Source organism: Grampus griseus, assembly GCF_964374135.1.
Source record: "Grampus griseus genome assembly, chromosome: 13".
NCBI classification, from domain to species: Eukaryota; Metazoa; Chordata; class Mammalia; order Artiodactyla; family Delphinidae; genus Grampus; species Grampus griseus.
In genome coordinates this window covers 74,239,529-74,255,067 of record NC_139007.1, presented here as the reverse complement: position 1 = coordinate 74,255,067, position 15,539 = coordinate 74,239,529, and the positions used below count along the sequence as shown (strand labels likewise).

At 41.7% G+C, this 15,539-nt stretch overlaps 1 protein-coding gene across 1 annotated transcript in view; it reads right to left on the bottom strand.

Moving 5' to 3' along the window:
* Positions 1-8,930, bottom strand: part of CCDC170 (coiled-coil domain containing 170) — a gene marked incomplete at its 5' end in the record, with an annotated part of 85,506 nt that extends 76,576 nt beyond the window's left edge. Inside the window, 4 exon segments of the mRNA XM_082668720.1 lie at positions 8,587-8,607; positions 8,609-8,814; positions 8,817-8,852; positions 8,855-8,930. Coding sequence (XP_082524846.1) covers positions 8,587-8,607; positions 8,609-8,814; positions 8,817-8,852; positions 8,855-8,930 — 339 coding nt within the window.
* Positions 8,931-15,539: the final 6,609 nt, after the last annotated feature.

Here is a 15,539-nt window from a genome sequence, read left to right as displayed (position 1 = left end):
CTACACTCCCGCCCCAGTGGCTTCCACGGTTGCCTGAACGGACTTTGCTTCTTCCCATTCCCCACGGAGTGTGGTGGAGAAAACTTATCCAGCACTCCCAGCCCCGATCCTTTGCCTAGCTAACTCCTACTCACCTCCCAGAGCTCAGCTGAAATTTCACTTCCTGGGGGAAGACCGCCCCCAGCACCAAGTCCAGGGGACACTTTCACTCCTTACCTGACCTGACCTCCCTCTGGCACTTGCCACACAAAGGACACCCTCCTTGACCTCTCCGGACTCAACACCCCCCGCGCCACCACTCTCCCAGGCAGCTCCCCTTTTCTCTGACGCACCTGGCCCTCCTCTGCCAGTGCCTCCTGTCCTCTACCTACTCCAGCCACGCTTGCCTTCTTCCTTTTTTCAAACTTGTATTTATCACCCCATTTATTATTTACTTAACTATACTGTGAGCTCGACAGTTAGAAACAGCCTCTTCTACTTAGTATCCCGATTTATTACAGGCACGTACTCCCTTTAAAGTCTTATTTCAGTCTTACAGGAAAGTTACAAGAATAATCAAGTATATGCTTCACTTAGATTCATCAGCTGTGAGAACATATTGTCACATTTGACTTATTCCTTTCTCTCTGTACATTACAATCACGATAGCCGAATCATCTGGGAGTACTTTGCAGACATCATAGCCTTTAACCCCTAAATACTTCAGCATGTATCTCCTAAGAACAAGGACATTCTTTTGCATACAGCTGTCAGATTCAAGAAATTTAACTATGATACCGTATTATTCACCGGTTATCTCGATAATGTTCCTTAGAGCGACTATAAATGTGTGGCAAGTATTGTCAGGTATCTTTAGTCTGTTTAATCCAGTCCTCGGCCTTCCTTGCTCTTTCATAACATCAATAACGGGATAAACTGACATATGGCTCCTGACATGAAGCACTGAGAAGTAAACAACGTGTCTCATATAGAATCACCATAAATGCCAAAAGTGATTAACTTGAATCTAAGGATGAGGAAACATGAGGCATACCCAAACTGAGGGACATGCTACAAGCTGTACTCTTTTTTTTTGCTGTACGCGGGCCTCTCACTGTTGTGGCCTCTCCCGTTGCGGAGCACAGGCTCCTGACGCGCAGGCTCAGCAGCCACGGCTCACGGGCCCAGCCGCTCCGCGGCATGTGGGATCTTCCCGGACAGGGGCACGAACCCGTGTCCCCTGCATCAACAGGCGGATTCTCAACCACTGCACCACCAGGGAAGCCCAAACTGTACTCTTTTTAAACACATTGCCAAGGGCCTGTAGTTGCCCTTGTTATTTCTGAGAACACTCCCTCCCATCATCACCAACAACTCCGCACAGATGGCTTCTCCTTGGAGAGCCCCCCGGACCCACTCCATCCCCATCCCCACCCCAGTCAACCTCCATCCTGCTATCCCACTTCACTGCCTTTTCGAAGCATTTAACACACTTTGAAATCACTTTGTTTATCTATTTGTTTTCTTTTGTTATCTATTTCCCCCACTAAAATATAACTTTTATGAGTAGTGGGACCTTATCTAAAACAGTGCCTGCTTTAGACTAAGCCCTTACTTTTTAACTGCTGAAGGAAAGAACTTCCATATCTTTGGTGCCCTAAGACTCAAAGAACGTTCCCCACATGGGTGACTCATGCAATGTGTGATTCACCAAGCAGAATTTTTCTGGTTCAGGTTACCTCGCAAGTTCTCATTTTTGCTTACTCCAAATATTCACAAAATTTCAACACCAAGACCTTCCTTTTCGATTCTCCACTCTACCCATTTCATTTACCCTTAAGTAGAAAAGACTTAGGAAAATGTGATAATTATAGTCAGTTCTTAATATTGTTCCCCTTTGCACTGACGTTGAGATTAGTTGATGATGACCTGGAAATGCTGAAAAATACATTTCTGTACAAAGCTAACAGGGAAGGTCCAGGAGGGACAGCACAAGGGTAAATTCAGTCAACAAAAAGGAAGTTATTTCAGTTACTCAGAAATAAAATTCACATATTTCCTTTTATTAGCAATATTTAAAATATTTTATTCAAGCATATCTAAACATGTAGAGATAGAAGCCATAATCAATAGCGGTGCTGGTATCAGTAAGAGAAAGAGTGCAGTGTCACTGGTCCACCTCAGCAATGCTTTGAACTTCTCTGACTTACATCAAAGTCACCAAGGCGCCGATTTCAAAGGAAAAAAATTGGAAGCGAAACAAAGAAAAAAAGAAATCTTGTGTAAATAACCTAGCATAAATAATTCCTAGTACAGCAAATGTTACTCCCTTTTTAAATTAAAATTTTTAATTGTCCTTGAACACAGAAAAAGTAAGTCTTTGTAATGAGTCAACTTAACTCAAGTACAAACCAAGAAGCACTCACTATTGTTTCAAATACACTACCCATTACATTTGGCAACATTGAGTAAAGATACACACGACCTTTTTAAAGTATGAAAGGAAAAACTTGCTCTCTGTTTGGGGTTCAAAAAGGTTTCTCCTACCTGTTCTTTGAATGCTTTCCCTCATGCTGCATTCTAAAGCCAGGTGGTCAAAGAATAATTAGATACCAAGAGAAATTCAGTGTTACAGTTAAAATAAAGTTGGATATACAAATGAATTAACTGGTTATCATTCTTTTGTTTTAGCTTTTTATTCTGAAGTAATTTTAGACCCAGAAAAAAAGTTGCAAAATTAGAACAGAGAGATTCTGTTTACCCTTTACCCAGCTTCCCCTAATGTTAATTACATAACTGAAGTCTGCTAAAACCAGGAAATCAACGTTGATGCAATACTATTAACTAAACTACAGATCTCATTCAAACTTCACCAGTTTTCTAATAATGCCCTTTTTATGGTCCAGGAGTCATCTCAGGCTCCCACACTGCATCTAGCTGTCACGCCTCCTTAGTCTCTGCCAATCATGACCTTGACACTTTTGAAAAGTACTGGCCAGTTATTTTGCAGAAAATCCTTCAAGGTGGGTTTGTCTAATGTTTTCTCATGATCAGATTGTTATGATTTATTTTTGATAGTATAAAGCTCTTTTTTATTTGAAACAAGGGAAAACATTTAGTTACTTATCTAGTTCAATCCCTACCAATAGAGTACACTTTCTAGGAGTTTGTCCAATTGATTGTTTCATAGTCTAAAGGTATTTATTCCCTTGGTCAAGGAGAAAAAGTCATCCTGTTAACTTTTACAGCCATATCCCAAATATTTTATATACTTTTCTTCTTCTTTATAATGACTTAACCAAGTTTGTATTTTTAGCTTTTTAAATAGTTCCCTTACCAAATTTTTGTCTGGTGTATCTCTCAAATACTAACAGAGGTATGTTAAAAGTGTTCTACTGTAGTTGTGGATTTGTTTATATCTCCTTATAGATTTTTGCTTCTGTCAATTTTTGTTTTATATATTTTGAGGCCATTTAATTAGATGCATACACATTTAGAATTGTTAAAGTTCCTGATGAATAAAAATTTTTATTATTATGTGATAGTGATATAATTTGTGTTATTATTGTGACTTTGTTTACCTCTAGTAATGCTTTTTTGCCTTAAAACTATTCTGTATAATATTATTATGCCTAATAAGCTTTCTTTTGCTTATTATGTGTCTGGTAAATCTTTTCATACACTTTGCTTTCAACTTTTCCACATACTTTTGTTTATATGTGTCTTTCATAAATAGCATATACCTGGATTTTTTAAAAATTCAATGTGACAGTTTTGTTGGTTAACTGAGCATTTAGTCCATTTATATTTATTGTAATTACTGGTACATTTGTATTTCTTTTCATCATCTTTTTTTTTTCTTAGCTTTTTCTGTTTCTTTTTCTCTCCCTTCTTACCTTTTTGGGGAAGCTTTAGGGTTGTTGTTGTTTTTTTCTTTATATCTAGAATAGGAGGCTTCTGACTTAAGTTCATATGAAGATGTGATTAGAGTCAGATCTTTTCTTAAAGTGGATTAAAAGGAGAAAACCAAAAAGAACAGAGCAAATCAGAAGAGAGAGGAAATGGTTCTTTAAAAGGTGGAAAATAGGGACTTCCCTGGCAGTCCAGTGGTTAAGACTCCATGCTTCCACTGCAGGAGACACTGGTTCGATCCCTGGTTGGGGAACTAAGATCCCGCATGCCACACAGTGCAGCCAAAAAAAAAAGAAAAAAAAAGTGGAAATAGATACTACCTCACACCTAGTAGGATGGCTATGAGAGAGAGAGGGAGGGGGAGAGAGAGAGAGAGAGAGAGAGAGAGAAGGGGAGAGAGGGAGGGAGGGGGAGAGAGAGAGAGAGAGAGAGAGAGAGGAGGGAGGGAGGGAGGGAGGAAGGAAGGAAGGGAAGGGAAAATACAAGTGCGGACAAGGATATGGAGAAACTGGAACATTTGTGCAATGCTGATGAGAATGTAAAATGGTGTATCCACTAAAACAATATGGCAGTTCCTCAAAAAATTAAAAATTGAATTACCAAATAATCCAGCAATTCCAATTCTTATACCCAAAAGAATTGAAAGCAAGCTCTTGAGGAGATATTTGTACACCCATGATCATAGTAGCATTATTAACAGTAAAACAGTCCAAGTGTCCTTGTACTGATGAATGAATAAACAAAACATGGTATATACATACAATGGAATGTCATTCAGCCTTAAAAAGGGAGGAAATCCTAACGCGTGTTGCAACATGGATGAACCTTGAGGGTATGATACTAAGTAAAGCAAACCAGTCACAGAAGGACAAATGCTGTATGATTCCACTTATATGAGCTGACTAGAGTGGTCAAATTCAGACACAGAAAATAGAATGGCGGTTGCCAGGAGCTGGGGTGACGACGGAATGGGGAGTTATTGCTTAGTGGGTACAGAATGTCAGTTTTGCAAAATGAAAAGAGTTTCAGGGATAGATGGTGGCGACAGTTGCACAATAATGTGACTGTACTTAAGGCCACTGAACTGTACACTTAAATATTAAGATGGTAAATTTTATATGTATTTTACCACAATTTTTTAGAAGTTTGAAATGGTGGGGAAATAAAGGAAAAGTGACTTGACTTCCTTCATAATTATACATGACCAGCTCTAAGTCCTTTACTTTAAGGAACTATAGCTGTTGATTTACATTCGCTTCTCAAAACAACCCCATCAGACAGCAATTCTAATTAACCCTTGTTTTACAGAGAGGAATGGAACTTGCTCAAATCCCCAACAATGGTATATACTGGAGCCATAACTTTGGTTCAGGTCTTCCAAATACATGAAAACACTGACACAGCAAAGTAGCTCCGTGTTTGTGGCCTCTGCGTCCAAATCCAAGCGCTTTTCACCAAATGAATGCTAGAGCTTTTTGCTGACTGATGATATAATTTGGTGACATTTTCCAGCTTCCATACCTTATTTCAGATGCATGGCAAAGTTACACTGCTCTGCTCAAAGTGACATCTGTAAATTTCCCCAAAGCATGTTTCTGTCTTCCACGCTTGAGCTGTGACACTTCAATTCACACAATATTGCTCTTAGTATTTGTCACTTTTCCTAGCCTAGTAAAGCTCTGCTGATGATAAGGGGTAAATCCAACTTGAGAAAAATGCAACATCAGATTTGGTGCAGGGATGATACTACAAATGACACAGTCTTGTTATGGGTTATTGTAGACTCTTGATTTTTCATTGACACCAGGGACTGTGTCAGATTCATTTCTGTGTCCTCATTCCCTCACACAGATCCTCAGTAACTGACTGCTGATGTGGTCCTGAGGTAAGGATGGAGGTGTCAGGGGTGGTGGCAGTGGTGTTGATGTACAGCAATCTCACAAGTTATAAAGACTAATAATAGCTAATAGATAAAATAGATAAACAACAACAAGGACCTACTGTGGAGCACAGGGAACTCTACTCAATATCCTGTAATAAGCCATAATGGAAAAGAATCTGAAAAATTATACATTTTATATATATATAAATAACTGAATCACTTTGCTGTACACCTGAAACTAATACAACATTGTAAATCAACTCTACTTCAATTAAAAAAAAAGAAAAAGGAAAGAATAAGAAGAGCGGATATTAAGAAGCATTTACTCTGTCACTCTGTTGGGAGCTTTACATATATGAACTGTGAATCCTCAAACCACACTATGTCATAAGCATTATGATCCCATGTTTCAGATGAAGAAACTGAAGTTCTGAGACATTAAGTAAATTTTTGCCCAAGGTGTCACAGATAAGTGGTATACTCAGGACTGCTTGAACCTCCGGTCCCTGCAGTATTCTACTTCCTCATACAATTGCATATTATCCCTGCTTTGTATTTTAATCAGTTTTTCAGTGTCATAATGGTGTGCTAGGAAAAGTACTAAACTTTCAAAGAAAAGATATTTAAGTTCCCGCTCCATTATTTGCTAATTGAGCAAGCTATATCATCTGTATAATGGGAAATTTCTGCCTTGCCTATCTGAGTTATAAGATTGTCTCAGATGAAGTATTTTGGAAACTGAAAAAACAATTATAATAAATGCTGGCCTTTTGCTTCTACTTTTATTCTCAATAAAATTTAGGTCTTTCAGGTCAATTAAAATCTTGGGCTTGGTGGATATTTTCCTTTATGTAGGTAGTGAAATTTATCCTAAAAATCTCAATATGGGGGCTTCCCTGGTGGCACAGTGGTTAAGAATCCGCCTGCCGATGCAGGGAACACGGGTGCGAGCCCTGGTCCGGGAAGATCCCATATGCCGCAGAGCAACTAAGCCCATGCACCACAACTACTGAGCCTGTGCTCTAGAGCCCACAAGCCACAACTACTGAGCCCGCATGCCGCAACTACTGAAGCCCGCGCACCTAGAGCCCGTGTTCCGCAACAAGAGAAGCCACTGCAATGAGAAGCCTGCACACCACAGCAAAGAGTAGTCCCCGCTCACCACAACTAGAGAAAGCCCACGCACAGCAACGAAGACCCAATGCAGCCAAAAAAATAAAATAAATAAAATTAATTTACTTTAAAAAAATCTCAATAAGGTTACTCAAAATGATCACTTATTTATTACTAAAACTTACTTATTTTTCCACCTTTAAAGTAGAAAACTCTGGCACATACCACCGGTTTGGAATATCACCAATAGTGGGACAAACTGACATCATGCACCTCTTGCTGTGACACACTGTGACACACCACTTATATAGTATTCCTACCAAAAATCTTATCATGAAAAACAATCAGATAAACCTATTCTGCAGAACAAATGACCTAGAGTCTGTAAAAATATCAGTATTACTGAAGACAAAGAAATGCTGAGGAACTGTTCCAGGTTTACAGAGACTAAAGACACACAAGTAAATATAATGTGTGATCCTGAAATGAAAAAAAAAAAAATTGCAGTAAATGGCATTATTAGGACAATTGGCAAAATTTTAGCAGATAGTATACATTAGAAAATACTATTACAACAATGCTAAACACCCTGAATTTGATCATTGCATTTTGGTTAGAGAATGCCCTTGTTCTTAGGAGATACACACTAGAGTATTTAGGGATGAAGGGCGATGAAGTTTGTGATTTACTTTCAATTTGTTCCCCAAACAAATATAAATAATATAAAAATTCTACGTACTCATGCATGGGCTAATATTCTTAATTCACAGAGGATACTAAATAGGGATAAAATATGCAAATGTCCAGTGGAAGAAAAATTAATTTTATTTGTACAAGACGGTACTAGTTTTCCAAAAATATACCAGGAATCAGAAAAATCTAAATGTAAGTAAATGGGTCAGCTGTAAGGCAACAATCAAAGCTGCTGAATAGTACAGCTCCTACAGCATGTTGGCGAATCCACCCCATGTTTTGAATTGAAGAGTGTGCCCCAGGGATTTTTGTGGTCAGTACGGCTGGGCTGAGGACACCCTCTGGGGCTAGCAGTTCCGCTGAACACAGTTCCCCTGTGTCTCTGGCAAGCACCCCTGACACACTCTATGCCTGGTGGGCCCCTGGTGCCAGGTCCAGAAGAGGACACTTAACCCAGGCTGAGCCTGAAAGTCCCCAGTGCCTAAGTACCTCCTGGGAGTAAATGGAGCCAACGACAATCGAATTACTGTTTCTGGAGTGGCTGGCAACCAGGAGGCCAGCGACTTTGCCCAAGACTGGCATTAATCCTACCACCCCAGGCTTTGAAGAAACTGCTCTGAATCACGTCTTAGTAGCTAAGTAGTCTAAATTAACTGCAAGAATGCTTTGCTCCGGGGGCGGGGAGGGTCTACAGGAGCAAGACACACCGTTTTTAGAACTTAACCCGTTTAAACGGCCAAGAGAAGCAAACTGGTACAACCTCAAAATTCAACAGCATTTCACAAACTCCCGACTTGCCCCTAACTTCCTAAGATTAACCGGCCGCTGCCAATTCCAGTCCCGTTCCGACTACTATCTCCCCACGCCATCGAGAGGAAAGTTTGCCGGCGAGGAGCGCCCAGCACAGCCCGGGCCGCGCAGCCGGGGCCGAGCATCCCCCGCGCCCTCCCGGGTGTAGACGGGCCGCCGGTGCCACCCACGCGCGCGGCCGCGGGCTGCTACGGTACCTCGGGCGCTGGCGACTTTGACGCCGAAGGCGGCGCGGCGGGTGGGCTGCGGGCGCCGGCGGCCGAAGCAGCTCATGGCGGCCGGGGCCCCGCTGCGCGCTCGGACCCGCGGGCGGCGGGGAGCCAGGGAGGCGCGGGAGCCGCCGGTGCGCGCTGTGCGTCTCCTCGGGCAACCGGTAAACACTGCGGCGAGGCCCGGACGCACGCTGCGCCCGCGAGACCCGGAACCCGGGCCTTGCTGCGAGCCGTCCGCGCCTCCCAGACGCGCCCGGGGGCGCCTGACCGACCCCGTTCCTCCCGAGGGTGTCCCCGCGGTGCGCGGCGCAGCGGCCGAGCGGCCACATCCGGCCAGGATGAGGCTCACACACCCACCGGAGCAACGGGGGACAGCGGGGCTGGAGACTGGTCTTCACCGCGGGACTCCATCGCGAGCGCAGTTCCGGGTCTTGTCCTCAGGTCAGGGACAAGTGATAGCCAGGGGTCAGTGTTGACAGGACTGGCGGCGTGCGCTGTCACGAAGGTGAATGAGCATTTATTTAGCGCCCACTGTGTGCCAAGGCTTCTGCGTCTTCCAGCGCCGGGCCGCTTGCTGGGTGTGCAATCCGTGCAGTGGCACAGGCCCTGCGCTCAGAAGGGCCTCACGCTTGGTTTAACTCCCTGCTGTCCCACTCTTGAAATTCTTAGTGATTTTTGAACAAAGGGTCCTACATTTGCCTTTTGTACTGGGATCCGCAGATCATGTAGCGTTCTCGCATTCAACCTTCTCAACAACCCTGCAGGGAAACATAAATATTAGTAATACTAGTGTTAGGACAGCCATAGCTTCTGGTTATAAAACACTTACATGTGTTCTTTCAAGAGCTTTTCTAACTGCTTTCCAACTAAGATTTCATTACTTAAAACAAGATTATGAAGTGGATATAAGAATGATCCATTTTTAAAGTGAGAAAACAATCACAGGGAAATGAAAGAAATTGTCCAAGAGTATACAGCTGGTCAGTGGCAGAATGATGATCAGACCCCAGACCATAAGACTGAAAGCACAGAGAAGGTGAGTAACGTGCCTAAGGTCCCACTATTTGTAGCAGAACCTCAAACTGGAACCCACATTCACCTCACTTCAAGGCCCTTCATGGACCTCCCTGGGTGCTGTTCTAAAATTAAATGAACTCACAGATGTGGCAGCTTTTCTTAGATTCCATCCAACCATCCTACTCTGAGGACTTCTTGGCCTTGAGGATGGCTTTTGATTTTGTTTTATATTTATTTTATTTGTTTATTTGGTTGCGCCGGGTCTGGCTCCTTAGTTGTGGCATGCGAACTCAGTTGCGGCATGCACGTGGGATCTTGTTCCTTGACCAGTGATGGAACCCAGGCCCCCTGCACTGGGAGCGCGGAGTCTTAACCACTGCGCCACCAGGGAAGTCCTTATGGCATTTGATTTTACAGTAACATTGCCACGTATCCAGTCCAGAATCACCTCCATGCTTTCACTTGAACCAACATTAAAAAAAACAAAAAAGTCCTTAATGCAAATGAAAGCTTTCAGAAATCTCCTATTAATAGTATAGTTTGTAGTAAACATGCTTTCAACTTGCAGTTTTTCCTTGCAGTAGAATCACTACACACTTGTCAAATTTTCTTTTTTTTTTTTTAATTTTATTTATTTTTGGCTGCGCTGGGTCTTCGTTGCTGCATGTGGGCTTTCTCTAGTTGCAGTGAGCAGGGGCTACTCTTTGTTGCCGTGTGCGGGCTTCTCATTGCGGTGGCTTCTTTTGTTGCGGAGCATGGACTCTAGCCGCGCGAGTGTCAGTAGTTGTGGCACGTGGGCTCAGTAGTTGTGGCTCGCAGGCTCTAGAGCTCAGGCTCAGTAGTTGTGGTACACGGGTTTAGTTGCTCCACGGCATGTGGGATCCTCCCGGACCAGGAATTGAACCCATGTCCCCTACATTGGCAGGCGGACTCTTAACCACTGAGACACCAGGGAAGTCCCACTTGTCAAATTTTCAATGAAACAACACTGCCCGAGGAAATACAAAAGCTGATTGAAACCTCAAGGCACCTGGAAGAGAAACTGTCTGAAAAAGTCCCTTCTCCATTAACTCCATGTCCAATTGTTGCAGAATTCAGTTTCACAAAGTCTAATTCTGGTCACTGTGGTCAAGCTTGTAACTCTTCTTCATGATACCAGAAGATATGAATTTACACAGTCTTTAAAAATCGGTGTTGGTGATGAATGTGTTAATTAAAGAGATGGGAGGAATCCTTTCAAAATATAACATACCAAATCACCACTATGCACACTTTTAATGTCTTACCGTTTTGTCAGTTATACCTCTATAAAGCTGAAAAAAAACAAATACCCACAATAAAAGATTTTAAATCAGTGTTAAACAGATTCTTCTCTATGAAAGCAATATAGTTTTGCAGTAAGTGGGAAAAGAAAAAGTACCTGGCCTGACCCTTCCCTGGATGCCTGCAAACTTTCTGGGATGTCAAGACATGAGCCAAGTGACCCTTCAAGGTAGCACCCGATGATGTGTCCCTTGAGAATTGAAAGGAGGACCCTGCGTCTGGATGTACGTCTGAGCTGGACCCTGGAAGGGACTACAGTTTGGGACTAGCTGGCACTATGGTGATAGAATACGCAGGCTGGCAGTGGGGGGAACTCTGGGTATGGTGATAGTTTAAGCAAGGCCTGGGGGGTGGGCACAGTTAGTAAAAATGCACAAAGCACGTTCCAGCCCAGATTACTCACAAAACTGCATGTGTGGGCAATATATTATGGTTTGTAATATCTCGGTACAGACTTCTAGTTTTCTTTATAATGACGACAGAGTCAGGAAGCTGCCAGGTGCGTGACCTAGTCCACCTCATACCTGCTTCTTTATAGAAGAGGGAGGTTCCTTATTAGATACCAGGCTAGTGTATAGAAACCCTTTAGCTGGCCAAGTTTTTAGCCACAGTTGATTAACAATGTTGTATTAGTTTCAGTGATTCGGTTATATGTGTATATTCTTTTTCAGATTCTTTTCCATTACAGTTTATTATAAGGTATAGTTCCCTGTGCTCTACAGTAGGACCTTGGTGCTTATCTATTTTATATATAGTAGTTTAGGCCAAGTTTTTAAACAGCAACAGGACGAAGGCTGCAACCAAAGGAAGATAACAGGGCAACAGGAGGTGGGATACACAGGAGGAGAGAGAGGGAAGGCAAGGAGGCCTGCAGGGGGAGCTGTCACAGGCCAGGTGAGAGGAGGGACCGGCCGGCTGGGGGCGGTCATGTGAGGAGGGGAAGGTTCAGAGGGGGAATCCACTGGAGGCTGAGTTTACCAGCCAGGCTGAAAGCATAGTGAGGCCTGAAAAGCAGTGAGGACTTAAAACAGAGGAGAGTAAAGGAGAGAGAGTTCAGTTTGGGACAGATTTAGTCTGCGGCGCTAATAGGAGAAGGCAAACAAATATTTTGTAGTTTGGGAACGGGAAGCCCTGGGCACACCCAGCTTAAACCAGAATTTCCGGCTCATTCTGCTATAATGTTAAATCTTATCCTGAAATATGTTTACAGAGCTGGCACGTTGAGATATACATTCAATAAACATGATATCTGAGACAAGATAAAATGCCTCATCAGTAGCTCTGGGAAGCGAGGAAGATCTGCATCTCTGGCACTTGGGCTTTTATTCTGGAGCTTTCTTGTGGTTTCGTAAGTTTATTTCTCCAGTTTCTTCCTTTTGTTTGTTTACTTGTTTGTCTTGCAAATATACAAGTTTCTCATAGGAAAAATCTGTAATAGGAAACTTTGGGGGCTTTCAATATATTTAGAAACCTGTCTGGAAAGCACTCCTGTAACATTTTGTTTGTCTAAAGATTGTTTTCAAAGAATGTTTGATTTAAATGTTTTCCTAACCTGGATGAAATGTTGCCAAACCTGCAAACTTTAGTCATCCAACACAAGATTCCTTGGTAAAAGACCACCAAAACCTACTTCTGTCCTTTAAGTGACTGCATTTAAAGGACTTTATAACCATTCTCAGCCCTGTCTTAGACTTGTTTCAGTTGCTTTGCTGATTTCTATCTGATCTCTCTAATAATTAGTCCTTCTTTAGCAATGGTTGTTGTTTTACCAATTCATCCTAAAACAAATCCCCGTCCCTTATTTGTCCTAGTAGGACAACACAGCTAGTTGTAAAACAATCTATCACTGTCACTTCCAAAGATCTTCATAAATTTTCATATCATTTATTTTTAAAGTCTGTTTTCTTTTCCCAATACATATAACTGTTTCCAACATATTTTATACCTAAAATAAATGTGATCCATTTTATAACTTTATGATAAGCTAAGCTTAGAAACCACTGAGAGCTCTCTTTATAAAAAATAACCAATTCAGGGACCTTTGGTTTCAGCATTAAAGTCAATCACAGACTGCTCTTTTTATTAAAAAAAGTAAAATCCTTATCAAAAACTTAAAGTGCTTTTTAAAATATTTTAGCTGCGTAAATAGAAGGTTCTGAAAAACATCCATAATAAATATATACTTTCGAAACTCACATGATTTTTATCTCACTTTAAATTCAACATATTTTCATTCAATTGCAACCTATATTTCCTCAAGTCATCAAAGAGATTTCGTTGTACACAACGCCATCCTCCGTGGCCTTACTGAAGCAATCCTTCAGTTGTAAAGTTACAAATTTAAAATAGTTCAATATTTTAGGAAAAATTTGGAAGGATTAATCATGCAGTCAGTGTTAATATTTTTTATCCCAAGGGGACAGTGAACTTTCCGGCAGACTGTCAGAAGAACTACTTCACCATGTGTCTCTTTACAGGAAAAGTGTCAACCAGTCAGGAGGATTATGGCAAGTCTGGGATGAAGCAAGAGCCCTAAGGGCCTTCTTTGACTGCTCTCTCCTCCACATTCCCTTGCAGCTATGGGTCTTTTAGATAAGTCTTTCCCCTTTGGCGTTAGTTCCCCAGGAAGTGGTCAGGATTCGTAAGGAAGTCGTTTACTGAGGAGTGCTCCTAGGACAAGGAGGTGAGGAAAACAGAATAGGGCAGGAGAACGAGCTACTCCAGCATGTGGGGCAAGCCTGAAAACTAACTTCCCACTTTGGTTCCAGGGGGCTGGCCCTTTGTACCTGCAACCGCCCTCCCCCTGCCCCATCCCAGTCTCCTGTCAGTCAGCCATTGGCAGGAGCACAAGTCTCCAGCGAAAGGGACAGCCTTTTACAGCCAACACTCACAGCAGCTGTTGGGGGGAGGGGGGATTCCAGCTAAGGAAGGGGGTTCCAGAAAGGATAACATCTTCAACTGCACAATTCAGTCTCTGAAATAACTCTTCAGTCTGTTTCTCCTTTCTCCATTCTTGCTATCAATTGATTGCCTTAGACTAGGTTTTAAGGAGTTTTTTAGGGCTTTTTCTGTTTGTTTTTTTTTAATCTGGGACTTTATACCAGTCTGCTTCTAATCCATTTTCAAACCAACACAAGAATTATTTTTTAAAAACCCCAATCTGATCAGATGATTCCCGTGTTCTAAAACTTCAAGGAAACCCCACTGCTTATAGGAAAAGAGGGAGAGTCTTATTAACATCATATGCCTCTTTTTTTTATAATTTTCATAGGTATTTTATTTTTCCTCCTCAAATCAACTCCTCTGAAGTGGGTATTATTATCCTCTTATTACAGGTATAAAAACTAAAGCTCAGAGAGGGAACTTGCTCACATGCACGTGACATAAATGGCAGTACAGGTATTTCAAGTGAGATCTCTCTGCCTCCAAGTTCTCTACTCTTTATAACTGATGTTATCTAACAGCATTTCTCAAAAGTTGAACCCATCCACTCTGCCTACTGTGCTTCCCCTGTGCAACCTAGATACAATCCAGGCTGCCACATATGGTTGGTCAGGTTGTGCACTGCACGAGGGCACCACAGTTTAAGGGACACTGTTCAAAGCAGAGACATTTTTGCTATTTTGAAATTTCTTTGTATTTTTATTACGCTTTTGTAAATTTTGAAGATGGGCTGTTTGTACATTTAATATGACATTTTTTTCAACTGATAGAAAGAAAATGTCTTTTCTAAAAGGTTAGATATGTACCAGCTGCTTTGATCTATGAAGGAGGACTAACTTTGATAACTGAATAATAACTAAAACAACTTGGGTTTCTAAATAAGAAACTGGTTTTCTGACACACTCATCAGTGTATATCTTTAAGTTTCACAAATACAGTCAATCCTTGCTATTTGTGGATTCAATATTTGCGAATTTACCTACTTACCGAAATTTATTCACAACCCCAAAATCAATACTCACGGAGCTTTCTCGGTCATTCACTGACGTGCCCAGACTGGTGAGAAATTTGAGTCAACCGACATGCACGTTCCCAGCCGAGATCAAACAAAGCGACACTCTGCCTGCTTGTTTCAGCTCTCAGAGTGTAAACAAGTGTCCTTTTTGTGTTCCATTTAGTTCCACTTTTTTTGTTTGTTTGTTTGTTTTGCATTTTTTTGCTTTTGTATGTTTGTGTGATTTTGCTATTTTAAATGGCCCCTAGGCATAGTGATGAAGTGCTGTCTGGTGTTCTTAAGCCAATAAGGCTGTGATGTGCCTCACAGAGAAAACAGTGTGTTAGATAAGCTTCATTTAGGCATGAGTTACAGAGTTACTCATGGCTGTTGGTCATGAGTTCAGCATTAATGAATCAACAATATATATTAAAGTGTCTCTAAACAGAAACACACATAGGACAAGGTCATGTATTGATCAGTTAATGAAGATGCTGTAACCAAAGGCTCACAGGAACCTAAGCCTGTATTTCCCCTGGAAGCAGTGGATCAGTATTTGCTAATTCAGTGTTTAAAGCGACTTTATAGAATATAGCTACTGTGAGTAACAAGAATCTACTGTATTCCACTGGAATTAATTGCTGATTAAATTTGACACTCA